This window comes from Cotesia typhae, unplaced genomic scaffold, assembly GCF_013202065.1.
Source record: "Cotesia typhae breed Kobodo isofemale line unplaced genomic scaffold, CoteBio_Ctyphae scaffold_13, whole genome shotgun sequence".
NCBI lineage: Eukaryota > Metazoa > Arthropoda > Insecta > Hymenoptera > Braconidae > Cotesia > Cotesia typhae.
Genome location: NW_027423774.1, coordinates 15,784,984 through 15,812,814, shown reverse-complemented (window position 1 = coordinate 15,812,814; position 27,831 = coordinate 15,784,984). Strand labels below are relative to the sequence as shown.

At 27.0% G+C, this 27,831-nt stretch overlaps 3 protein-coding genes across 6 annotated transcripts; 1 reads left to right on the top strand and 2 right to left on the bottom strand.

The window, feature by feature from the left end:
* The first annotated feature begins 1,679 nt into the window (after positions 1 to 1,679).
* On the top strand, positions 1,680 to 6,917 carry LOC141534452 (sorting nexin-13). The gene is made up of 9 exons (XM_074253811.1): positions 1,680 to 2,053; positions 2,358 to 2,470; positions 2,539 to 2,638; positions 2,754 to 2,840; positions 2,929 to 3,053; positions 3,147 to 5,277; positions 5,349 to 5,537; positions 5,624 to 5,838; positions 5,966 to 6,917. The coding sequence occupies exons 2-9, from the start codon at positions 2,358 to 2,360 to the stop codon at positions 6,291 to 6,293; spliced, it is 3,288 nt and encodes a 1,095-aa protein (XP_074109912.1). The 5' UTR covers positions 1,680 to 2,053; the 3' UTR covers positions 6,294 to 6,917.
* A 4,739-nt stretch (positions 6,918 to 11,656) lies between these two features.
* LOC141534466 (uncharacterized) lies at positions 11,657 to 19,017 on the bottom strand. Of its 4 annotated transcripts, XM_074253829.1 has the most exons (6): positions 18,870 to 19,008; positions 18,161 to 18,383; positions 17,338 to 17,466; positions 12,349 to 12,507; positions 11,982 to 12,191; positions 11,657 to 11,777 (listed from the first exon to the last, which is right to left on the bottom strand). In XM_074253829.1, the coding sequence occupies exons 3-6, from the start codon at positions 17,393 to 17,395 to the stop codon at positions 11,698 to 11,700; spliced, it is 507 nt and encodes a 168-aa protein (XP_074109930.1). In that variant the 5' UTR covers positions 17,396 to 17,466; positions 18,161 to 18,383; positions 18,870 to 19,008; the 3' UTR covers positions 11,657 to 11,697. The 4 variants fall into 4 exon arrangements, with proteins under 4 accessions (XP_074109930.1, XP_074109929.1, XP_074109931.1 ...); XM_074253828.1 differs by lacking the exon at positions 18,161 to 18,383 and having other exon boundaries at positions 18,870 to 19,017; XM_074253830.1 differs by lacking the exons at positions 18,161 to 18,383; positions 18,870 to 19,008 and adding an exon at positions 17,742 to 17,994.
* Positions 19,018 to 20,360: 1,343 nt separating this feature from the next.
* Atg7 (Autophagy-related 7) lies at positions 20,361 to 23,979 on the bottom strand. The gene is made up of 8 exons (XM_074253826.1): positions 23,388 to 23,979; positions 22,810 to 23,284; positions 22,428 to 22,741; positions 22,053 to 22,353; positions 21,633 to 21,980; positions 21,445 to 21,560; positions 21,074 to 21,371; positions 20,361 to 20,993 (listed from the first exon to the last, which is right to left on the bottom strand). Exons 1-8 carry the CDS (start codon positions 23,585 to 23,587, stop codon positions 20,931 to 20,933), a joined length of 2,115 nt encoding a protein of 704 aa, XP_074109927.1. The 5' UTR covers positions 23,588 to 23,979; the 3' UTR covers positions 20,361 to 20,930.
* Positions 23,980 to 27,831: the final 3,852 nt, after the last annotated feature.

The following is a 27,831-nucleotide window of genomic DNA, read 5'->3' as shown; positions in this document are numbered from 1 at the left end:
AGTTTCACTGTAAAAAAATCGTGCCAAGTCCACGTTCATAAGACTATTAAGAAAAAAAAATTTTATTTCTTTACAAAAAGATATAAAATAAAAAATTAAAAAATCCAAGTAACCGATATGGTTGTATATGATTTTCGAAAATTAAAAAAAAATTTTTGTAAATTTAAAAATTAAAAGAAACAATTTTGGAACGTATTTAGTGTGCGTAGTTACGAAATATTTCACTTTTTATGAAATTCCTAAATTGTATCTACTAGGACACTTAAAAAAAATTGAAGTACACAATAACGCACACCAAGTACGTTCCAAAATTGTTTCTTTTAATTTTTAAATTTACAAAAATTTTTTTTTAATTTTCGAAAATCATATACAACCATATCGGTTACTTGGATTTTTTAATTTTTTATTTTATATCTTTTTGTAAAGAAATAAAATTTTTTTCTTAATAGTATTATGAACGTGGACTTGGCACGATTTTTTTACAGTGAAACTGTTTTTGTTCAGATTTCAGTTTTTTTGTAATTATAATAAAAATTGACAATTTTAATTTAATACATTTCCGATGGCAAACTATCCCCTTTAAGCTATAGTTCATGTAAAAGTTATTCTTGCGCCGCCTGGCGTGTGTAATTGCAAGCTGTCAAATATCTTTTTTTCACTGTAGTTTCCCATCTATTATAAGATTAGCATGCATCGTTATATTATTTAGTCTCTGGCCGTCCGCTTTTTACATAAGAAAAAAGTTAAAATCTAAAAATCTGGGTCGCTATAGTTTGTGCTGATTATTTTTAATAATTTAAAATAGAAATTATAAAGATAATTAATAATAATCAAGTAATACGCGTAATAAAAAGCATGAACTACTATTATAAAATATCATATAAAAAAAAAATCAAATTAAATTTGAAAAAAAACTTGTAACCTCAAAAAACGATTCTGCTTACGGTATATACACACTCGGTAGTCTGGCTTGAGAACGGAACTTGGCGCCAGATTCTACCGAATCTGTTGATTTTTTCTTCTACTCTCAAAACATTTTTAATAATTCTAATTATATGAAAAATTACAATGTCTCTGGTTATTTTATTTTCTAGATGTAAATAGTTTTTCTTTTAATTTTTAAAAATATTCAGAAATGTATAATTGGTTAAGAAATTAAAATTTTTAAGAACACAAATATAATGACAGTGAAATTAAGATATATTTGATAAACAGTATAGTATTTAGTCACCATAATTGCTTATTATTAAAAGTACACAATAAGGCCATCACTATATGACATTAAAGTTAGCTGTCACTTGACAATTTTTTAATTTTCTTTAACAAAAAAATTTGTTCTAAAAAATTATTTTTAAAAAATTGCATTTGTAGTTTTTTAAAATTTCTAAATGTCAATTTTTTTTGCCATAATTCATGTTTTACAAAAATTCTTAAAATTATCAACTATCTGCTGTTAATTTTCATCTAAATTTAATGTCATCATCATTATTTGTTTAATAATGAAATTATGTTTTTTCGTATAATGTTATGCTATATATATAGCGCAACAAATCAGAATATGCTACCAGCACTACTACATTTTAGTGTGAAATTTAAATATAGCAATTGACTTATGCCTATATTCACACTCGATAGTGTTTTTTTTACTTGCATTTTATAAGACCAATAGTTGTATCCTTGTTGCACTTGTGTGATAAATGGAAACTTTGTGCAATAATTACTCGTATATAAATAAAAATTAAAAAAAAAAATTATTTATCTTACCGTAAGATCATAGATCAATTCCAAGAATTTATCTATGAAAGAAGCTGAGTATAAAAAATATTTAAAAATGCAGAAAAAAATAAAGAACAAAAAAACAGAGAAATAAGCGCCCTCGTATGTTTAATAACAGAATCTCAAGAAATGTCGTCAAACATGTGTAGTTTAATAATCTTACCACAAGAAAAAGTAAATAAAATACTGATTAGCTGACTAATTAATGTGAACGTCAGCTTTTTAATTGCATGATGGTTGTGCTTACAACAATTTCTGATCACACCAGAATCCAAAGGTGAGAGTTAAATATCCATTTCTATCGAAATATCTGTTATCACAAATTCGCTACATTACTGACATATGTCGTTTATCTTTGACATTTCAATTTACAATCGATTGATAAATATTATTTATCAAAAAATCAGAAAGTAAATAATATTGATTATGCTATCTTCATTATTTATAAAAACAATTATTATTTTAAAGTAGCCGTCATTTTTTGATAACAGTGTCAAATATCTTTAGTGGAATATTATTTTTATGAACTGTTTAAATATTTAGTTATCTAATAAGTCATTTTTTTTTTTTTTTTATTGCAGATGAATTTTTACTTACTAGGAGGTATTGGAGGCTGTGCTATTTTGCTAGTTGCAGTACTTGGCTTAGGATTAATTTTTAAAATTTTCATATGCATATTTGCATTGATTTTAGGGTAAGATAAATTATTTTTATTATTCAAAGATAACACGTAAATGTAATTTATGTTATATTACTTTTTAGGATATTGACTTGTATATATAAAAAGTATGTACCGACTCTTGAAAATGAAATTAAGTATAGTAGAGAAAACTTGTATAATAAGACTGAAAAAATACAAATGGTAAATATTTTATTAAATTTTATTAAGTGGAAGTAGTTGAGCAATTGAAAAAATTTTAGTTCAAAAGTTACTCTTATTTTGACTAAAATTTTAATAAACATTTTTTATGTTATAGAATATTCGTGAACTTTCGAAATCTAAGGTAGCATTTACTTTGGATAAAAGAGTAACAGGTAGTCATATAATTGATGAATCGTTACAAGTACGTATATAAAAACGTCTTATTTTTATCGAAATATAATTCGGTTGTTTATTTTTATTGAAATTAATAATTTTGTATCTTGAAATAGGAAATTTTAGATTTTATCATAAGAGACTATGTCGAGCCATGGTATAGTGTACTGACAAATGATGAAGAGTTCATAAAATCTGTTCGAGACACAGCGCAAAAAGTTGCGATAAATATCGCTAACAGGTGATTATAATTAATAATAATGTTTATCATTTTGATTGAATAAGTAATATGTTTTTTTTTATAAAATTTGATTGATTTTTAAACAAAATTCAGAGTAAAAGAAGTTGATTGGATTCCCTACTTGACAACACGCCTAGTTGACGATGCAGCATCTCACATGCGACTTTATCGTCAAGCACGCGCTAAAATGAAAAATGTCAAGAATATCATAGGCAGTAGTAATTCAAGTACATCGAGTAGTACACCGAAAAGATCGCCAACTCATCGAAGAAATAAAAGTGAGACTGATATATCGTGGTATTCTCAGTCGAAATTTTACATTCCTAATTTATCGTCATTAACTGAACCTATTGATTCAAGTTCAGTAGAAGAAAATGATGAAGAAATGCTTGAAAAAGTATTTTTTGATCTCGAAGTACAGATGGAAAATAATTTAATATGTCGAGATTTAGTGTGTACAAATGATGAACAAGAACTTGCCTTTTTAGGTGAAATATCAGAAATTTTATTATATTTATTGTTGCCAAAATCTGATTTCGATTGTTTAACTGTGAGGTTCATGTTACGCGAACTTTTGGTTAATATGATTATTAGACCACTGTTGAATTTATTTTCAGACCCTGATTATATAAATCAAGCTTGTATATGGTTATGTACAAAAGATTTAAACTTACCTAGTGATGTATTTTTAACAGTAATAAGAATTACCGACAGCCTAGAAGAATTATTAGCAACAAAAGATATTGTTTGCTCTGAAATAGCACATTTACGTTCTAAAGATTCTGGTGGCGATGATGATTTGATAGTTAAACAGCAATTGAATAGTTTACTTTATGTAAAAAAAATATTAGAAACAAGAATTATTAGTATGCATGAGGGATTGGATTCTGAAAATGATGGAATTGCTTCAAACCCTAATTGGAATCGGTTACTTGTTCCAGGACATAAACTAGTTAATTTACCACTTGATGAATTACTTAAAAATAATATCGCTTTGAGTTATTTTATTGATTACATGACAAGTATTAATAATGAAACTTATCTGTATTTTTATCTAAATATATATGGTTGGAAAGTATCTGCTGAACAACAAATATCGGACATTGAATTACAAAAAATTAAGAGTTATCAAACGTCGGGGAATTCTACTTCTCGCCGCAAAAACATTAACTTGGAAAATTTAAAAGAAGCTGCATCCAAAATATATCAACAATATTTAAGCGATAAAGCATCAGTAAGGTTATTACTTGATGATACCTTAGTTAAAAATTTATTAACACGAATTAAAACAGAAACTGTTAAAGAAACTTGGTTTGACGAATTACAAGCGTGTTGTTATGAAAAATTACAAAATGAAGATAAATTTTTACCATCATTTAAACGTTCAATGTCGTATGTTAAACTTTTAGCTGAATTAGATTTACTGAAAGAGGTAGCATCTGAAGACGATGGTAAATCATTTGATGAAATAAGTGTTTCAAGCATCAATTACGAATCCGATCCTCTTCAAGATACATCTGATGATCACCGTGCTGCTAATCAATTGAAATTATCTCATGAAAGTATTAAGTCTAATTCGAATTCTTCAACAAGCTTAACGAGTATAGCAAAGCATGAGAATAAAAGTGGTCATGATGAATTGGATGCAGAGATTAGTGGTTTAAAAAATACCAACCGAGTCCGTAGCGCTTCTTATATTGACTCTGATCCGACAGTAGTTGACGTAAAAAATTCAACATTTTATGTTGAATCTAATGCAGATCAGGTTATTAAACTAGAGGATAATACTTGCGATCAAAATACTATTCGTAAATTACAACAAGGACATTTTGAGTTATCCGCTGAAATCATTGAAACAGGAGTAGTTAATGATCGGGGTAAAACTTATGGAATTTATGCAGTTGCCGTTAATAAAATTTATGATTCTGGATATAAAGAAAAATGGCATATTTATCGCCGATATTCAGATTTTTACGATTTACACCAAAAAATAAAAGAAAAATATTATGATTTAGCTAAACTGCCATTTCCAGCAAAAAAAGCTTTTCATAACATGGACCGAGCTGTTCTTGAACGTCGAATGATCATGCTTAATGCATGGTTGTACAGACTTACTAAGCCAAGTATTATGGATGGCCATCTAGGATTACAAAATTTATTACTTTCATTTTTAGAGCAAGGTGACTATGATAAGGGTGTCACCGGTGGACATATATCGAAAACAGTACGAAATTCATTATCTTTTTTTAACATTTAATTGTATGTAATGTAATATGACGTTTTCTTTTTTTTTAGATCGATACTTTAGTTAATCCATTAAAAACATCTATGAAAACCATGACGCAAGCAGTAAAAACTATGCCGGATAATATGATAAGCACCGTAGATGGTGTGATGGATAATATTAGCAAATTTTTTGGTAATCCTCGAAAAAACAGCATGCTTTATGAGAGTGTTAAAGTTGGAGCGTGTATTGATACTGAGGTTAATAAATTTATTTTATTTAATTTCATTTACAAATTTAAAATAATAACAATTTTTTAACTGCTATAATCGTAAATTTTATTCAGACTGATGATAACATACCTTTGAGAATTATATTACTGTTAATGGACGAAATATTTGACTTGAAAGTACGGAATCAATGGTTACGACGGCGAATTGTTACGTTATTAAGACAAATAATTCGAACAATGTTTGGAGATATCGTTAATCGACGTATTGTTGAATATGTATCATTGTTAACGAGCCCTAAAAATGTTGCTACCTATTTACGATTATTCAAGTAAGTAAAAAAAATAGATTTTCATTATTAGTAAAAAAATATTTAATAATTATATAATTTCATTCAAAATTCATTTATAATGATGTAATACCAAATTTTTTTAATAATTTGAAAATGTTTTGTAAAGGCAAAGTCATTGGCCAAATGGAGTTAAAGCTGAAGCCAAGCCACCTCGGAATAATGAAACAAAAAATAGAACTCGTGTGGCAGCTAAAGTTGCACTACTTTCATGTCTATCTGATGAACTGAAACACATTATAGGTAGTGAAACAACTAGACGAGGATTATTACGAGTATTTGAACTTTTTCAGCGTCCTGTACTCAATAGAAGATTGTTATATGTACTATTGGAGGGTATTATCGAAAATCTATTTCCTCAGAATGATTTGGTTACAATTATTCACAAATTATACTCAGTTTCTCCTAGAGTTAAAAGTAAAAAAATTCATTCTTGATAGTATAATTTTGTTAATTGTATGAAAACAGAACAAATTTATATTTAAAAATTTTTTATTATAATTTATATTTTTATTTAACTTAAATAGATGAAAGATAAATACTTATTTTTTGACTGTTGTAGTAATTTTTCCAATAATCTCTAGCATGAGAAATTCTTAAATAATCATAATTGTAAATATTTATTCAGATTTTATTAGTTTTTGTTATAAAGTGATTTAAAAATATTTTTAATTCTATATGTTTATTATCTAAAAAAAAGAATCTCAAATATTATATACTTAAGCAATAATTTATAATATATTTTTCAAATTTTAACGGAGAAGAAAAATCGTTTTTAAAAACTTGACCAGGTATAGAATAAATATTGTCAGTAAATTTGGTAATAAATCATTTGAATGGCAATGGAGAGTATAAGTGGCCAAAAGTAAACAAAAAATGTTCAACTTAGCTTTTTAAAAATTACTAATTATACATAAAATATTACTGGATTTATTTGTGATTGTATTAAAAATTTATATGTATAAATATGTATTCATAATTAATCATCATGCAAAGTCATTCCATATATATTTAAGATATGATATTAATAAAATTATATAAATTTTTTTGTTATAAAAAAATCTTCTACATCTTATAACTCTTGTTAATATTAAAAAAGAAAAGAAAATTGTGATTAAATATTATTATGAAACACCCATACTTTTAATAAATAGTTTATTTTATCTTATTGCTACACACACATGCGCAAAATAAGCGATTTTTTAGAGCTAAGATTTTTTTATTTGAAAGATAATTTTTGACGTTAATTTAATTACAAAAATAAAAGAAGAATACAAAGAAAATTTTTTGCCTATTGTTTTAGTCGTACGATAGAATTATAACGGACGACTCATTGTAATGACCTAATGACTTTCATCATTATTGTTTATTTTAAAAAAAATTGTATGTATAACTTGCATATAATGATTATGGTGGTGTCATTAATATTTGACTTAATTAAAAAATTTTTTGTGTAAAAAATAACAAAATGATTTATTAATAAATCGATAATTATAAAAACTTAAAAGGAAAATTCTGTCATTATTAAAAATAATCAATTTTGTTAACATACCGACAAACGACCAATGTAATTTTTTGTAATTTCAAATATTTTTGTTATGTTATCTTATATACACTTTATTTCGTACATTCATGCATCAAATTTCAACGTTATTGTAAAATATATTAAAATATAATTCTGTTATATTAATAAGCCATCAAAGTTATTAAAAATAAAATTAGTATTAAAAACTATGGCACGAATTCTGATGAGCATAAAAAAAATTAAGAATGTTATAAACTAAACAACAAAAATAACAATTGACTATTTTGATATTAAAGGAAAGTTTTTGAAAGAAAAAAAAAAATATGATTTTATAAATACTTAGCATAAAGTTTATTTAGAAACTTGGCTCTAATATAATAATCTAAAATAGTAATATATAATTTCACAGTAATTAATAAAACTCTTAAAAAATAAAATGTTAAAATATACGACACCACAAAAATTACAGTTAAAATGAAATCGCTCAATAACAAAAAACAAACATATATGACTCAATATTTCTGATGTACATATGATGTCCTAATTAGAAATAAGTAATAAGGATAATTATCTTATTTATGTTAATAAATAAAAATTTATTATGTTGGCCAAAATAAAAATTTTACATGACGTAATAAAATCTAATATATGTAAATAAAATTTAACAACAATTATTTAGAAATGTCAATCTTATTTTTTAAATTAATATCTAACTAGTTTTAAAATATAAAATATAAATCTATAAAATGGAAGGCAGCAGCTTGATCGAAAAAGTAGTTAAAACAAAAAGAGCTTATTGGTGGAGTGGCTTCACTACTGTGCGAAAAGATTGAAGCTCTTTATGATGAGGCATGTGTGCGTACATATATCTGTATAAAAAGAAGAAAAAAAAGCGAGCTCTGTTAGTAAAAAACCTCTTGCGCTAGTTTATTCTCTGTTATAGTTATAATACAAGAGCATATAATGTATATGTACGCGAGATTACGGTTGTCCTCTCGAACTCTCGCACGCGTACGAAAGAACATTTTGATTGTGAACATGTTGGAGTTGGAGTTGGAGGACACAAGAGAGAGAACGGCTGGTGTAAGAGTAAAAAGAAGTAAAGAAAGAAATACAAGGGGGACATAAGGCATTGTATAAAAAAGAATTGGGCAGGAAGAACGTTTTTTGAAGAAGGGGGTTTGCAACCCGGGGGCTCATGGCTTTTCTGGTGGTTCAAGGGAGAACATACAAATTAGTACCTCCACCACTACCACCACCATCATCATCATCATCATCATCATCATCATCGCTATCCTATCACATACTATCGCAACTGCACCTTCACATAACTTATGTAAAAGCAGCAAAAGTAGTTTACAGTCTCTCTGTTTTGTACTTTGAGCCGAATTGAGCGCTATAATAATGAAAAAAAAATCGATATGCATGATTCACGCGAGCGTGAGTCCGTTGGGGAGCGGAAGAAGGGGGTTATATGGGGGTAAAAGAGGAGAAAGCGGACCACGCTACTTCTCCCCTTCATGGTACGATGTACGATGGGCTCCTGTATTCAAACGTTTCATATATATTTTGTGTGTATACTCCTGACCAAGGGGGACCTCAGAGAACAGCAGCACACGCGTAATTCTATACAGCAGCGGCAGCAGGAGGGGTATATTCCCGCCATGCTACCCCCTCGGTCACTCGATCAGTCGTGTCCTGAGTACGATCCAGTCATAAACTTGCCTTGCATTACATACTATTTATTATTATTTATATTTTTATTTATTTACTTTTTATCTTCTCTAATAATTACATTATTTTTAAATAATTAAGTGTTCAATATGTTGTTGCTTACAATCTTATTTGAATATTACTCAAGCACGCGCTTTAATGTCAATATTGTGCCGAAAAGACGCTTGATTATATAAAAAGTGGGTTACTGATATTACATTATCTATTTTTATCACCATCACTTTATTTTTTATAAAAATACACTCAAAAACTGTATATTTATCATTCTAATATTTAAATATTAATTATTACTCTTTAATAAAAGAGAAAAAAATTCATACTAAATTTACGGTAATATTTTTTCTTCAATAAGTATGTGAAAAATAATTTTCGGTAAAAAAAAGGGATGTAATTGTTAGTGTCGTGCGATAATTATTAAATCAACTAGCAAGTATGTCAATTTCTAAATTTTTTTTAATTATTTTGTTTAAATATTTCAGACTTTTTAAAAATTATTGTAAGTTTAATTATTATTAATAATTATTTGATTAAATATTTTATTTTATAACATTATTTATAATTTAAATATTCAAAGTATAGAATGAAACGTAGATTGGTAAATAAATTGAACGTAAGGGATGAAAAAGTCAAGTAAGCACACGATCCGTGTGTTTAAAGGGGGTGGAAGTGAGAGATTTCGATGCAAGACTAAACGGCGTCGTGACGCTTGTTATTTTCTCGGTCGTTTTATTTAGATTTTATTTTAGTTTTCTCTTATATCTATTATAGTATATTTAAATAAATTTTTTTTTATATGTTTTTTATTCAAAATATTAACTTACACGTGCAGTCTTCTGAGTGAACATTCTGTAACAAGGAAAAATCAAACACGAAAACGATGCCGTAGTCTGTGGTCAACTGGCTTTCGTACCGAAACAAGATACGCCTGGGACCTATATAAAATCCGCACACACACATTCTAATTATTGTAAATGAAATATTGTTGTTTTGTAACAAATCTAGTTTATACTTTTAGTACAAACATATAAAATAATTTCATGCATTATGTTGGTACTGTATAAATAAAAATGAAAGACAAAAGGATAAAAAGAAGCTATAAGAAACAAGATGCAGATATTAATATCGAAAAACTTTTATGTAAGTAAGTAAATGCAAGAGTAAACAAATGAGATACCAAAGTAGATCCAATGTGTTGTAATTTCATTGTATATGCTTAAAAATATAATAATAGAATGACGAGGTTAATAATATAAAGAATGGTTTGAAAAACTCTAGATTATATGGTGCGGGTGAAAAAGATAGAGAATAAGATGGAACCGGTAGGAGACCATGGCGACAGGGTAGGTGTAGTCTTACTTTGAACTAAGGTGTGGGATTACCGTACTTATATTCAACTCTAATCGTATTAAGTTACCTCTTTGCTTTCCGGCAAGTGAACAGGCTGCCAGCATATAGGAAGCCATCCGAGCGCTCCTGGAACAGTCTCGTCCGATCGTCTGAGCCCACCTATGTTGTTAACTGTCGTTTTAATCTTGTCTATTTTAAACTTTTTTCACATTTATCGTTTATATTCGACGCCTTACTTTTGATTTATTCTTTGTAATTGATACACGGAAAATTGTAGTGGCCTGTGTATCAAATGTGATATAAAATCAAATAAAATAAATTTAGTGCCTTATAAATACATAGATGTAAAAACAATTATTTTTAAGTGTGACATTAATTCAAAAAACTTCATGTGAAAAAAATATTACAATACAAAAAGCTACGCTGTTCGATGGCAACGAGATGGCAGAGGTACTGACTTCTGTGTGTGCTCGGCTTCAATTTAAATGTCCTAGCACCATTTGAAATCAGTACTGCTCCTCTTTCTTACCAACAAAATAAATAATAAACTACATTCATTTATAATCATTAAATAAATATATAAGGGTTTGTATTTGATTTATAGAATTTATTATTATTATCATTATTAATATTATTATAAATACCAAGTATAATTATCAGTTAAATCGATTAAATCTTATAAATTTTTGAGTAATAATAATTTTAATACAATATATTTAACTAAAATATACACAAATTATACTTTTTTTGAATAACAAACTTATGTAAAGGATATAATCCCATAATAAATAATTATTTAATAATAATCAAATAAAATATTAACTACGGCAATGACTGTGGTGATGCGATAATTCTGACAGAGTACATTATTTACAATTAAAATTAACTCTTCAACAATGTCTCATATATAATTTTTTTTTCTTAAAATTAGTTATTCCATATCATCATCAATAAAATATTACACCTTTATTTTATTATAGTATTTCGAGTTGATAATGTCGATAAAATCCAATCAGTTCAATAAGTAAAAAAAAAAGAAAAAAAAAAAACAATTTTTTTTTTCGTTTAAATTTTCATTTGGAAGCCATCTGGTAAGTATTACCAAAATACTTTTTCATTATATTATATTATATATGTATATAATAATTAGCGACTAATGGAATTGCGACACTCATAAAATAAATCATAAAGAAGTAAGCAATTATTTATGCTGACTTTATTGCTATCTCATAATGTTATGTTGATTCTTTACTTGGACGAGTTGCTTTTAACCTTGTCCAAGTTTCACCAAGTGCTTTCGCGAAATGGTCATCCACTGTAAGAATAAAATAAATTATAATAATAATATTAATATTAATATTAATAATAATAATAAAATAATAATAATAATAATAATAATAATAATAATAAAATAATAATAATAATAATAAACAACGCGTATACAACAATAACATTCATTAACAATTTTTTGTTTCAGATGATTACATAATTTGTTACTACTTGAGTTAATCAAACTTACCACTTAGTCCTGTTTCTTTATCTGTATTGGAAGAAGAACCATTGAATACTGCCGCATATTCTTCTAATCCTAAAGATCTCTTGAAATGCTCATCTATAGCCGGATCACTGACAATACCCAATTTTTTAATTCCAGTTCGTTGACCACCTATCGCTGCTGAAGGTGTTGCTGTTGGTGTAGGTCTTACTGCGGTATCTTCGACGGTGGTTCCTATAAAGAAAAATTATTATTATTATTATAACTTTATCTATGATTACATTTATGTGATTGATATAAAATTTTAAAATATTTTGTATTAAATTAGAAAAATTCATCTCATATGGATTGTAATTGATTTGAAATTTGTAAAAAACTCAAGATTATATACCGGGTTGAGGTGCAGCTGGAACAATAACGCTAGGTCGATTGTGATGTACCCTAGCAGCCGACATGTCGAGGGCCTCGCTCTGAATAGGGTCCCTCCTACGCTCTTTTCGCCACGCGCTACTTGGCTTTCTATGCAAATTCGCTGTTTTTGGACGTTCTTCTGTAAAAATAAAAAATTTTAATTTAAAAACTTTCATCAATTTTTACTTTAATTAAAATACCATTGTAATAATATTTTATTGCTCTAAAAAATCAACATCGCTAAGAATTTAAGACAAAAAAAGTCTATAGTTGAAATTTCAAAATATTCATGGTAGGTAGGTAGAAAAAAAAAACAAAAATGGAGTATAAACAAATGATTGGAGTGATTTAGTTCAGGGTGGAGCAAGGGAAAGGGTTAAGACTTTGAAAGGCAACGTTCTGTTCCCAGGACGATGAGACAGGAAGTGCCTAATAGCCGTGAGAGGATGCGCAGTGGGGCGGGAAACAGGTTTGGAAAAGGACGATGGAAGCTGGAAAGATGAATGGAACGAAAGAACGTGAGCTTGTTATTCCTCCAGTCTCAATTAACTTTTCGACTCTCACAGGCTTATATTATAGGGATATATTTCGGATAAATTGAACCTTCAATTTCGGCAATCACTCTCTCTGGGTTTGATTCTCAAAGCGTATTTTACTATTATAATTATCCTTAAAATATTACAGAATATTTTGAATCATTGCTTTTTATTCAAAAAAAAATTTCTAGATTTCCAAAATCAATTAGATTTACATACCAAAATTTTTGTATGAAAATTCAAAATCTTTTATATCAATATCAAGCCAAGGTTGCCACAGATACATTTTTCTTGAAGTCATCCCCATTCGTACATGTCTCGATATCTCAAGAGACTCCATCATTACTTTTAATAAATTTTTTTAAACAAATCAAATCCTTTTATTTAAAAAAACTAATCACAACTCAGTTACACTTAAATAGCTTTATTATTCGTTAAATCACTGTCTAAATAGTTATTTATGAAAAAACAAAAAACAAAGTATATAGTACAATAGACACAAATGCAAAGCTATTCTACACATCCGTTGCGAGGTCTTGGTGGTTTAATGTCGAAAGAAAAAAAAACCACAGGCATTATATACACAACACAAGAGTCCTTTTATCCAACTGCACGTAATAATACTCAGTAAACCGTTGATTACGCAAGGGTAAAGAACAATTGAGTGATGTAAAATAGGAAAAAAAAATAAATACATAAATAATTTTCAAAAAAAAAAAAATAAACATGGATAAGGGTAGAAAAATATTTATTATTAATAGTGCCGTTGTTTCGTGAATGCCTTCTTACGACTGTCTTAAACGTTCATTCATTCATCTCTAGCACGGTCTCATCTGCTTCAGTAGACTTGTTGCCCCACCTCGCGATCACCCCTCCTTTTCTTGATTCAAATACGGCCCTTTTATACGTCCTTGCCACGGCAATCTACTCAGGTAAATAAAGTTGAGATTTTGGTTTAACTATTTAGCATATTCATTTAATTAATCACCTTCTTATTACGCATGTATTTTTACTTCAAAACAATGAATCATTTCATTTTGTTATGGATGTTATATTATGGTTAATAATAATAAAGAATAACAGGAAGATAAGAGATTTGCAAGTGAAAATAAAATGCTCAACAGTTTTCTTCAGCAAATAAAAAAGTTTACTTAGCTACTGTGTAAGCGATTGCTACTGTGCATACTTGGAATCTTTAACTTATAAATTATTTATACATATATATACTTGGAAAATACATTGATTTGTTTTAGTAATGAATATTTATATACATATCAGAGAATACATATACATATTTTTCCGAATTTCTTGGTTTATTTAATCGTTCTATTCCAATAAATATATTATAAATTATCATTAAATTATGAGACAATGCTTTAATGGGTTTATGACCTAATTTTTGCAAATAACACTGTTGTTTTAATTTTAATAATTTCAATTTATTGTGATTTCACAGTTTTAAATTAAATGCCATAATAAATTATAGAAATTAAAATAAATATTTCACAAAAATTAATATATTTGTTCTTTTCATTATTGTGTTCGAGATATGGCCAGTTAAAGAGGTATGCAATAAGATGATATTTACAAATAAGAGTATAAACGTGTTAAGTATTTAAGTAACCACACGAATGATAATTATGTGATTAAATTTTATAATCGAGAAAATAAAAGTAATTTAGAAGTACGTATCCGAAGCATCCTAGAAAAAATAATTGTGTAAGTAAAATTCATTGTAAAACTCATTTTTCTAATTATTTACCGCATGACACGGTTATGTCTTAGGCTACTTTTTTTATTAGGTTCGAGAGAATCGTTTTTGTTTCATACACGGAAAAAAGAAAACTCGAAAAATTACAGCATATAATGCAACTTGGCGCTCCATGATGAAAACGGGAAAAATTACAGCATATAATGCAACTTGGCGCTCCATGATGAAAACGGGAAAAATTATAGTTTCAGATTGTAATTATTACAGATTTTATAAGAGTTATATTGTAGAATGTAATATTTACATTAAAAGCTCTGAAAATTAACATTCAAAGTTTGAATTTAGAAAAATGTTATTTCGAACTGTAATTTTTCTAGTTTTGATTACGACAGGACCGATTTTACATTTTATACTGTAATTATTCCTGTTTTCTTTTTTCCGTGTATGTAGATGTATAAAGTTTTATGTGACATTCGAATATAAATATAAAACTTGCTATTTATAAAATTAAAAAATCCGCAAAACTCTAAATTACGTTTCGACCTACATTTGCTCTCACTAACTTTTTTTATTGAATTTGAATAAATTATTTTCAATTTAAGTATTCTCAACATACAAAGGCATAATTAGCGGAAAATTTTCACAAATTAAATTTATTTTTTGAAGAATTACTTGTTAATAAATTTTTTTGAATAATTTAGTTTATATAAGAAAGAGAATTGACTCAATTAATGACTAATAGTTATTATAAAGTAAAATATTTGAGATAAAAAAATCTCGCATATTTTTATAGCAATCTGAGTGAAAAATTAACATTTTTTAATTTTTTTTATTCTGCTTGTTTTTGCAGCGCAGTTATGATAAAAAATATCGCAAAAGGAAAAAAAAGATTTCAATATTTTTGCCTTCAAAAGTTGGAAAAAATTTTGGCTCTCATGTTTTTGGAGAAAATTTATATTTTATGTTTTTTTGATATTTTTGATATACCTATAAATTTTTTTTTTTAGTATCACAATTTTCTAAAAAATTTATTAATTTTTTTTTGAAAATTTGTTAAAATTGTGATAGTCAACTTTTTTTTTTAATTGTTCATTTTTTTGTATTTGAAAAAAAAAAAAATATTTCAATAAGATCTAAGAAATTTCATTAAAAAAAAAAAAAAAAAAAAAAAAAAAAAAATGGTGGACCCCACTTGTAAATAATTACCAATATTTGTTCATGAAAAATAAAACGACAGAAATTGAAGACTATTTAAATGTGCTATACAGAAGTTTTTAAATGTGCTATACAGGTATTTAGTAAGTTCTAATTAAAAGTTTTTCATGAAAGAAATATTAAATTGAACAAAGTTCATCTACAGATTAAGTGTGTCAAGTTCTTAATTATTAGTAAATTTAAATAACCATTATAATGATCTTTTGATAAACTAATATTTTTATTAGTGATACTTACATTATAACATCTTAATTAATTGTTAGATTTGTTTTTTTTTCTAATCATGCCAAAAATTATTATATTCATTAATGTTAAATTCTACATACAAATAAAAAAAAGTTTATTTAAATCAAGAAAATATTAAGAAAAAAAATTCCTTTAATCTAAATAAAGATCTTGAACTATGAATTTTTTCAACTAAAAGTAAATTTCGTTCAATCTAAGAGAATTTTGATTTTAATTTATGAATGTTCATGTTAAGGATTATAAATAATAGCGCATGGAAAATAATTAATAGATTAAGTTTATTTAAACAATAATTATAGAGCAGTGAAAATATTAATATACAAAAATACAGTACAGGTAAGAGCGGTACAATGCTAACTGGATGGCTTATGGCCTTAGACTGAATCATCAAGCATTCCGTTTCGGATTATATACCCAAATACATTATTAAGAAATAATTTCGAATATGCTAATTACACATGCACTTTTTGGTATATTCAACAGTTCACATAATAACAAAGAATTTTCTTTTTCATGCAGGACCTGTACAATTATTTATCAAATTTAGTTTTTGACATACTATACAGAACACCCTATCTATAAATGCAAATTGATTGGATCAACTGATTTTAAAAAGATGAAATACTAAGAAAATGTTGATAGACTTTGAAAAGTAATATGCAGGTGATTAAATCATGGTCAAGGGTTTTATAAAAAAAAATTATTTTACAAAACATTTTTAAATAATTTTATACAATAATATTGTCGTCATTTCATTGTAATGTATGTATATAGAAAAAAACTCTCTCTCTCCGAAACCATATAGAAGGAAAGAGATAACTTATTGAAGTATTGCTCAATCAAAACATGAAAAACATCCAAGAATTTTAAACTGGAATCTTATCATATCAAGACATTTCAATACATAACTATAAATAATTATAACTTTTATAATAATATGTGGATATATTTCATGAGAAAATATTCCAAGAATTAAAAATATAATAAAATTATTTAGCAATGATTCAAAGCGTTAGGTCAAAAAGTTTTCAAATACGGTAATAAATAATGTTTCAAACAAAAATACTTTTGCTCGAACTTGAAAGAATGTAACGTAAAGAAATATAAACACAGTGGAATCTCTCCAAGTTTTTTAATTCTTTAAATTTAAATTTCTACTATAAATTTCTCACGCAATAGTAGAGGATATGCTTATCTATTAGCATGAATTCTATCTCTGATTCCAGGAATTTTAGTCTCGTAGTGATGTCAAAATACTGACCTTGCATCATCGTAGCTGCCCGAGACAAGACGTCCAGCGCGCTTTCAACAGCGGACATGGTTGAATGTGATTAGTTTTTTATTTTTCTTCAATTATTGAAAAATTAGTTTAAAGTTGATTGGACCAACGCTGTGAATAATAATAAAACGTCATTGCTCAGTATTTTTGTGTATCTATGCGCTTAATTAAATATTAAAGTAAAAATCAAAGAAACAAACTATGGAGACTTTAGGAAGAAATTAAAAAAACAAACAAATAAGAAAATGAAAATAAAAACAATGGACAATGATGCAGTTAGAGATGTAAACTGTTAAAGAGTTGTTGCCGTAAACGACATAGAGTACAAATAAAGTGAAATGGGAATTAAAAAACGTGACATTGTCTGTGGAATGCGGACCCCTCACCAAGAGCCTCCCTTCCTCTTTCAACAAAGTGTTATTGCCTCGCCTCTTGTATTGCCCCTCTTCAACATTATATTCACAGACACCACATTCACATTTATAAATATTTCTCTCGACATTCACCACCTACATAATACACTTTCAAGCATCACTATTTTATTCGTAATAATATAAACAACGGGGATTTTACTTCCTTTGGTTAAGTACCGTGTCTTCCGTATACAAGATGATACAGTTTCTTTTTAATTTTTTGATTTTATTGAGTTTATAAAATAATAACAGCTTCAATAAAATAATCATAAAATAAAAATGAGTATTTTATATATACCAGATAGTTTACCTTCATATAGCAGAAGTTTACCTTCATTTTTCATTTATAAATAATTTAATTATTAGAAAAATAATAATTTGAAAAAGTGCACCTGGAAATTTTTAGAAACTCTTCTTTGCGCAACATTTTTGGATTTTTTTACAATCATATCGTTAAAATTTATTGCTGTCTGTTAATTTGATACTTATTTATCAGGTAATATTTTATAATTCATAATGGAATTTAAAATATGATTCAAATAATTTTCTTCAAACCAAATTAATTTAAAAATTTCTCCAAACGAAACGTTTCAAAATGATAATTATTTTTTTTTTCTGTAAAAAAAACCATAATTAAAGATGTCATTGATTTCACCTCAGATTAAATTATTTTTAAAAATTTCTTCTTTTATGTTGCATGATTTCAACGACTGAAAAATTATTTAGTTTAAATTATAAAATGTAATTAACTAATGACACACAGGCACTTATACATAGTCACGTGTTGTTAATAAGTTAGATAGTATAAACTAGATATTTTTTAAATGTTTAATTGTTTCATATCAACAACGACGATGATTAAATAATTATAGTAATGATGATAACAATAGAACGAATGATTAAAAAACGAAAAGTATAAAAAATTAGGTTGACAATAAATTGATAGTAAAGTTACTGATTTTAAAAGAATTAAATAAGCTAGGAAAGCACGTCTCTTGTCGGTACAAATCAATAAAGGAATGCAGCATAGCGTTAAAAAAGTAAAGCTTTGCATTCCAAAAGTAAAATGAAATATCGGTTAAAATACATATTTAGACTTACCTACGTGGCAAAAATAACGACACTTTTTAAAATATGTTTAGACTAATTAAATATATTGTTTATCAATATAACTTTGTAATTGTAAACAAATTATTCCATTGGAATTAAGGAAAACGCAGAGGTATGCGGGCGGACACACGGAGCACGAGCTGTCTGACACGAGAGGTATGTATCTACGGGTCCCCCACCAGTTTGCCACTTAGACGTTACAAAGGAATGTTTGGCATTTGCTTTACTAACGCCCTCTTTTGGAAAAAATTTATAACCTTCGTTCACTCAACTGATGTGCGTTAGCATTGAATATAATAGTTGAGATTGTATGCATCAGCTGTATATAAATGTAATTATAAATATACTTTATATTTTTATTTATTTATGAATTGCTAGATATTTACTCCAAAAAATGAAAGATAAGACATCGAAATATTTCTTAAATTTTTTCTAACGACCCGAATAAACCTCTTTATACAAAAATTTATTTTTTATGAAATTAAAGGTTGTTTTACGAATCTTTTTGTATAAAAAATCGGAAACAAATAGAAAAAAAAATTTATTTTTTATTATATAAGATAAAATTTTAACATTTTTCAATTATTTCCGTATTTTATTATTTTTATTGTGTATTAAATTTATTGTATATTGGTCTAAAACAAGTAATTATTTTTTATTCCCCAAGATTGTGTATCAAATTATTTTATTTTTTAATTTTAAATTTCAGTAGCGAGATGATGTATAGGAACGCTAAATCCACATTTTCGTAAGAAATAGAATGTTTCATTTTCTCATTTGATTTTTTTATCATTTTTTGAAGAGCTTAATTTAACTCATTTAATACTTATTTAAAATTAAAGTTCAAAGCATATAAAAAAGTAGCAATTTTTACTTTTAATTCTCGTTAAAAGACATTATTATGGCTTTTTAAAAAATTTACTCTTAAATAACACGTTTTTCCTTAAAAAATTGTTATTTTCCACGAGAGGAGAAAATATTCAAAGTTATTATCGATAAGACTTTTCGCGTTTTTCAGAAAAATGATAGTTCTTTTAAACTTTTAGTTATTTTTATAACACAGAAGTTAACAGATTTTAAATATTTTTTTGGAATTTTATAGCAATTAAATTATTAACAAAAAATTTAATCAAAAAGTTTCACATGTGAAAATTAATAAAAATTACAAGTGAAATTTTTAGAAGCATTTTTTTATTGTAATTATATTAATCATTGCGACAAAAAAGTTGTTGATATATTCGCGCGATTGACAACCCTTATTAAAAAAAAAAAAGATTTAAAATGATTCAACCCCTGCAAAATATATATCTACATATTTGTCAACTTGAATCATTTTTCATCGCTTTGAGTCATTTCGAATCGTTTCAATTCTTTTTTTCTCATCAGGGAAACTCAATCATTTTGAGCAGTGAAAAAAAATTGCAGTGTTTAAAATTTTCCGGGGTTTCTTTGATTTTTCAATTAGTAATAATATCAAATAACTACTTTTTTAAATAAATATTTTATTAAACTATTAGTTTTGCGATAATTTTCATAATTAAAGCTAATAAATGACGCATACAACTTTACAATGTAAATTTAATCAAATTGTAATTATTTCAAAAAATTTTATGATAAATGTTAATTTTACAATAAGCTCAATCAAGGACTTTTATATATTAAATAAAAAAAAATGTATCTATAATATTTTGTCATGACATTTTGTTATTTATACTACTTATTTAGTTATAATCTATTATTTTATATTAAAAATTTGTTAATTAATATTAAAAGCTTTTTGAACAATATGAATGTGATAGTAATGCTGATATTCGTTGCTTACAACAAAAAGTGCGATGGGAAATATTAATTTTTGTACTTGTCAGTTATATATTTTAATTTTTTTTTTATCACAAACGTTTAAATGTAAAATATTGTAACATTGCGTACAAACTTTTGGTGTTATACTTATCATTTAAATAACAAAATAAAAATCTTGTATGAGTAATTCATAAAATAATAGTTTTTTACAAGTTTATAAAAAATGACAATTTATAAAATGTAGATCCATTTCTAAACTTTTGTAAGACTGATGTTCTCACTGTCTTCATCGGAACTATCTATTGCATAGCATAGCTAAAAGTTAAAATAATCAAATTAAGTACTCCGAAAATATTTCTTGTTACATTTCAAATAAATACATTGTTTTTACGAACCTCATCCAGATTAGGTCTTTTCAGTAAATCTTCTAAACCAGCAATTCGTTCCAAATAATTAGGCTCATTACAAGCATCAAGAATAAAGTCAAAACCACGTTTTCGGTATTCATTAATTATTGGTATAGAACAAGCCGTGCAGGATGGAAATCTATGAGTAATTGTTAGTCGCATCTCATAATTCCAAAGAGAACCACGCAAAGTATGTGGAATCAATCCGAGTAAGCCTTCACAAGACTCTCTTTCACTAGAGCGATACTGATTTCTACCATCATCCATAAAAGCGTTGGCTCCAATTCTTTAAGATAAAATAATAACGAAATACTTAAAAACTATTAATATTTATTTCAATCAATAGTAAATCTCATTACCCTTTAGAATGCTGAGTCACAGCAATCATAAGTTCAACTGCAAGGCCAGCAGCAATTGATGATAATCCAGGTCTACTTACTGTACATTGTTGATCGAGAGTTCTATCAGCCTGGGACTGCAATTGTAATGATTAAATAATAAATAATGTATATTTTAGTTGTTTTTTATTGTATATAATGAAACTTACATTTCCTGGTTGCGTTACATCATTGCAAAAATAACAGCCGAGATCTTCACCAGACGGACAGTTTTGAGTCAAATCAGGAGAAGTAGCTACTGTTACTCTTCGTGTACCATGTCGTTGTACAGTGTATGAATCAAAACCAAGAGCTGCATTAATTGCCATTTTGTCAAATACTGCGCATAATAATGTAGGTAACCACCGTGCTTCACGTGAATCAAGCAATAAAAATATCACATCATGATTTTGAACTAATTTTTCTAGTGTTTTTACGGCTGTCTGAGTCGAGGCTAGGAGACTTTGTCCTACTACATGACCAGGCATTGGAATATGCATGACTACGGCTTCAACATTCTAACCATAAATAGATAATTTTAAATATTATTCTGTTTACTAAAGATTTTTAAATTAAAATAAAATATTTACAAATGTAGGAGATATTCGGAGAAGTGCATCTCTTGCTGCTTCAGCTTTCAATCGTTTATTAACTGCATCTTCGTGAGTGTAAAGACTTTGTCTAACAGTATTACTGTGAGATACTATTGAATTATCAACGAATGTTATGTTTTTAATTCCCCAACCAATCAATACTCTAGCAACTGAGCAACCTAAAGTACCGGCTCCTAGTAGTAAACAACGAAGTTTAGAGACTTTTTCTAAATCTAAATCAGGAACTAATCGCCACTTCATAAGTTTTAAATTTAAACCAACTGCACGAGCAGCCATCCTGAAATAAAATACATTGCTGGATAAAAAAATATTTATAATTATTAATAATAATGATAAATTTATTGTATTTACCGATTTGGATCTAGTGATTCGGATAGATCAGCAATATTTGGTCCCATTTTACCGTTTATATTAGGTTCCCATCCAACTAGTCGTCCTTCGATTATTTCTTTTCTATCCAAAATTTTTTCATCTCCTTTTGTTTTTATAGAAAATATAATAGACGACTCTAAATTTTTACCACGAAGAGATATTATATTTATTGTTTTACTATAAGTGAAATCTGGGCAAAAATAAAATAATAGACAAAGAAGATTTCTAAGTGGCCATCCTGGCTCAAGAGTATCACATGGATCATAAAATGCAAAATACAGCTTTTGATCAACCTGAAGAAAACAAGTACATTGTTTATTAAAATAATTGGTCAAATTTATACTATTATCTAGATACTTACACAGCTAGTTTCTTTGGCTTTCACTAATGAAGAGTTAACATAAGTGACGCCTTCGGACAAAGTCATAATCCTTAAGCCATCACTGGATAATAAAATAGCAAAAAAGCTTTTAAATTTTGAGTTCAAACTATTGAACTCAGTCTGGAGCTTATTGAAATCGTTGCTTGAAAGTATTTCTGTAGCTTTTGTTCGGGGACCATCATAATGAATTTCAGGTAAATTAAATAAAGTCGGATAAGCTGCCCAATAATGAAATCTGTGCTTTTTTAAATCAGCGTATGATAATAATAAAAATAAAGTAAGTCGCCAAGGTTCTTTTAATGCTGTCCCGTCAATAATAGCATCTTTGAGATGTTTACCAAGTGAATCAATAAATTTATCTGGTTGAGTTTGTCTGAATGATTCAAAAGTATTAGTGTTAATGAGTATTCCAGTACAGACAACAGATCCGTTAAGTGATGTTGTTTCAACGTTTCTAAAAATTTAGATACACAGATTAATAAATAGTTAATTCTAAATTTAAAAGCAAAAATCTTACTTCATTTCATAATCATAAATATAAAGTGATAATATCTTACTCATTAAACGATGTGCAATCAAGAACCATTGGACTTGTTCTGTTTTCATATGCTTTATCCAAGCTATAACCACTCCAAATAGATATTTCAGTTTTATCTTCCAATTTATATTTATCCAATTTCAATTCTGCTAACTTGGCCCAAAAACTTGGATCAATAGCCGTACGCAGTTTTGTAAATTTAACCATATCTAATGACATTTTTGATTATTTACTATTTTTTGTGAAAATTTAAAGTTCAATAATTTTAATTTTTTTCTCAGTCACTTTATTATTCAAAATAGAATTATTTATCCTGTATTGTAAAATAATTGCATCTATACGAATTAATAATGTCAAATAATCACTTGTAGTACAAATATTTCATAAATAAACAATAGCTAGTGGAAACACTTAGTAGATCATAATTTTGATTTCAACATTATAAATTCATTTTTAATAGCATTATAAATAATTGCAATTTGATTGATTTTTGATACATTTACTTATAATAAACATTAAAAATTGTCATTTAACAATAAATACTGTCTTGAAGCAAATTATTGTATTGGCAAAACAGAGATCGGAATACAGAGCACGAGCTTGGTCATGCTCAAAAGCAATATATTTACGATGGTTAGTAGTGTAGGATTTGACAGTTTGTGAACATTAAAAGAGGTTATGAATTGCATAAGCATGAGTACAAAATTAAGAACATAAGATATTTAAATATACTATGATAAGCTGCTTATAAGAATATAAGTTATTTCAAATATATATAATTTGTCTTAATAATTAAAAAAAGATGAGAATCAATTTAGCAGACAATAATTAATTTAAAAAATTTTTTACGACATTAAAGTTAGCTTTTTTATAATTTTTTTTTGCCATAATTTATTTGTTACAAAAATTCTTAAAATTATCAACTATCTGTTAAGTTAATTTTCATAAATTTTTTTAACATAAATTATGGGAAAAAAAAAAAAAAAGATAAAAAAATTGACATTTAAAAAATGAAATCAAATAATTGACATTTAAAAAATTAAAGAAGTAAAAAATGAAATTTTTCAGAGCTAATTTATTTATTAAAAAAAAAATAAAAAAAATTATAATAATGACAGCTAACTTTAATGTCATAAAAAATGAGGTAAATCATCATAAAAATGATATCATTGCGCAACACTAATATCTTCAATGTTGTTGAAATAAACAAAGTAATAAAACTGAATTCAAATTTTCAGTATTAGAACAAATAATTAAAAAAAATTGTTATATAACAGGTTATTGATGAATTATTAGACGCTTGTGAGATGATGCGCTGTTTCGCCTAAATGTTTGGGCTGTCAGGGTAACATTATAGATCTTATGGCTTGCGACAATTAAACATTATCAACCGCAATGACAACTGCAGCCAAGCTTCTGTATCTCGATATTGACGAGACTTCACCGGCTGGACTACTTTTCGATTCTCCAACCTCGAGAATTACAAGAATCCTCACCAACATCAAACAATTTAGCCGATGAATTCGAGTCAATTGTGTCTTTGCAATTAGCTATGGACCAAAATTTTCTGATAAACATTGGAAAACCACAAAACGGTTCCAGTAGCCGCAGTGTTGATTTCTCTGCACCCAGACATTTTAAATTACCATGAAGAATTTCCCGAGCAAATTCAAAATTTTATTCGCGCAGATGAGTTGTATGTTGAAGCACTTACTTATAGTCGAAACTATAAGGGATTCTTGACGATCCGCCAGTGAGTTGCACGAGTTGTCAAAGAGACTTGTTCAAATTGTTAGACAAGAGAACTCTAAGCAGGATTGAAGAGAAGCAATATGCTTTGTCGACGATTCCTGAGAATAACGATGTGCTAATAAATACCAAGAAGGAGGCCTGCTTTTATTAAATTTACCATGTGGTGGGAATCGAAGGTGTAAAATTAGGAATCTTGTTCAAGCATAAGTGAACGTGGAGACCAGAACAACGGTGAGGAGCAAAAGTATCGATGACAAAATAATATTTAGGGACTGGACACTGCGATGAAGTACATGAAGTTTAGATGTTAGGATCCACTTTTTACGGCTAAAATAAAAAAAGTATTAAAATACCTCATTGTATTTATTAAAGTTTTAAAACAAATTATAACCTTGTTTAGCTAATATTTTAAAAATTTTTTTACTGATCTGTCTATTAGTATCAGCACCTCCGATCATTCAAATATTTTCAACGATTGTTACTTTAACCCCCTATGTTTCAAAGAATGTCATAAAAATAGAATATATATTTACGATATTATATACAATCACTAGCTGTTTTGTTACCCGGCTGCTCTACTGGACGCAATATGGAGTTGCATTTTTAGTAGATACCATAAAAATCTAACTATTGCATTGGTCCTCATTACGGAACTTTTGAAACATTTCGCTATTTTTCGACTCAGCTTATCAAGCAGATTCAGAAAATGCAAATGGTTCAAAAAATTATATATGTATGTATATATACAATATACGATGTAACCGGCATTGTCTCTTTTCTAGCGCCCGCAATTCTATACGGATCTCAATAAAACGTAACATACTTATTCTGAGGACGATTTCCGAGGTTGAATTCGAAGATGAGCCAAATCGGTCAATTAGTTTAGAAAAAACAGCAATTCACAAATTGCAAAAATTCGCATTCCTACTGTTTGTCCGCGCGATAACAATGGAACGCGATATACCCTATCACATTTCTGTAAATTGCATCTGATGCTGTAAATTACATATTGTAGGAATGACAGCAATTCAAAAATCTTGAAAATCATCACTTTTACTCTTTTTTCGCGCAATAACAATTGAACACAATGTCCTTTTTATTTCTGCGAATTGCATTTAAAATAAGCTTCTATTTGCATAATTATTTTTTTGTTTTTTTAATCAATTAAATAGTATAGGTCAGCAATTTGAATTCTTTGAAATGTTAAAAAATTGGTACTTTCACTGTTTCTTTGCAAAATAACAATTGAATACAATAGCTTATAAAATTTTTGTGGATGGCACCCAAAAGCTTAACGAATGAGTTTTAATTTGCATGTCTAATCATCGGTCTAGGTAAAAAATTACCTATTCTCTCTGACAGATTTAATGAAATTTTACTTTTGCGTTCGTTTTGATGTCATTGTGTTATTGTAACAGACTAGATTAATGTTGTTTTAATTGTCATAATGAATTATTACAAATAATATATTATTTTTACAATCAACTGTGAATAAGAATCAACAAATAATCCGGAACGTATCGAATTTTTTACAGAATAATTTTAAAAACGACGCTATACGATGAGTACTGCTGAAAAACGTTAATGTGCACTTGGAGATATAATTACTAGCATGATAAATTTTCGATCAATCAACTTTTGAATATGTATCTAGATAATTTTTAGGTAGATTTCGTACAAATCTATCATTTTCACCGATCCTCATTTAAAAATTTACTTGAAATTATGCTCTATTATCTCTTAAATATATGAGTAAGGCTAAAAAAATGCATTACTTGACAATTATATGTACGTACGTATTTATGAACACTTCTTGCACATGTTGAAGAAGCAAAAAACTTTCCAAATTTTGAATTAGTTTAAAAAAAAAAAAAAAAAAAAAGGGTGCGTGTACTTATGTACACGTGTAAGAAGTTATACTTCTTTGGCATAATAATTTTAATAGTTTTTTAATACTTTTAACATTTAAAAAAAAATAGTTTTTGATTGTATGCAAATAATTAATTACAATAAAATAATCCAAGACTGGAAAAGGAGTTATTATAGTCAATAAAGTTCAGTTTACATTTGAAAAATTAAATAAATAAATATTTATTATTATTCTCTTACATTAAGTGTAACATAAATTCTATTATTATTCGAATGTTGTTTTTAAATTATGTTTATTATTATTAATTATTAATTATTTTATTATATTATTCACTCAATTTAATAATAAATATTAGAAATTAATATTTAAATTTGATGTTCAATTTTAATTTTTATCATAAATTTTTCACTTAATGTTTTATTAAATTTATTTCTTTTTTTTTTTTTTTAAATATTAAATAATTAATAATAAATATTTAACGTTAATAATTTAATAATATTTAGTATGAATTATATTAAATAATAATTTTGTCATTTATATTACTAAATAATACATACAGATAGAGTTAATCTAAATTGTATTGGAGCACTTAGGAAGGTTGATGAGCACAGTTTTTTCACAAATATTTTCTGATATTAATTAGTATTGATTTAAATATTTAATTCAAATCACTTCTGATTATAACACGTGTTTTAAATGTAGAAACTCAAAGCATGTAGATAAATAATATAAATATAAATACACAGTGAACACAAGTGGCGTGCGTGCCAACATACGCCACTAATAGAGGTTCTACTTCTGTTTTGTTGGTAGCATTTTTTCCTCAACTTAATGAGCGGTT

Bases quoted from the DNA above. Each gene is read 5' to 3' on its own strand.
- Atg7 (XM_074253826.1), bottom strand. From the start codon at position 23,587: ATGTCATTAGATATGGTTAAATTTACAAAACTGCGTACGGCTATTGAT. The intron at 22,354-22,427 runs GTAAATACAATA...ATTTTATTTCAG, and splicing joins GAATCACTAGATCCAAATCG to GATGGCTGCTCGTGCAGTTG. The intron at 21,981-22,052 runs GTAAATATTTTA...ATTTATGGTTAG, and splicing joins TCCGAATATCTCCTACATTT to AATGTTGAAGCCGTAGTCAT.
- LOC141534452 (XM_074253811.1), top strand. From the start codon at position 2,358: ATGAATTTTTACTTACTAGGAGGTATTGGAGGCTGTGCTATTTTGCTA. The intron at 2,471-2,538 runs GTAAGATAAATT...ATTACTTTTTAG, and splicing joins ATATTTGCATTGATTTTAGG to GATATTGACTTGTATATATA. The intron at 2,841-2,928 runs GTACGTATATAA...ATCTTGAAATAG, and splicing joins TAATTGATGAATCGTTACAA to GAAATTTTAGATTTTATCAT.
- LOC141534466 (XM_074253827.1), bottom strand. From the start codon at position 13,247: ATGATGGAGTCTCTTGAGATATCGAGACATGTACGAATGGGGATGACT. The intron at 12,192-12,348 runs GTATATAATCTT...TTTTCTTTATAG, and splicing joins TCCAGCTGCACCTCAACCCG to GAACCACCGTCGAAGATACC. The intron at 11,778-11,981 runs GTAAGTTTGATT...TTATTCTTACAG, and splicing joins TAAAGAAACAGGACTAAGTG to TGGATGACCATTTCGCGAAA.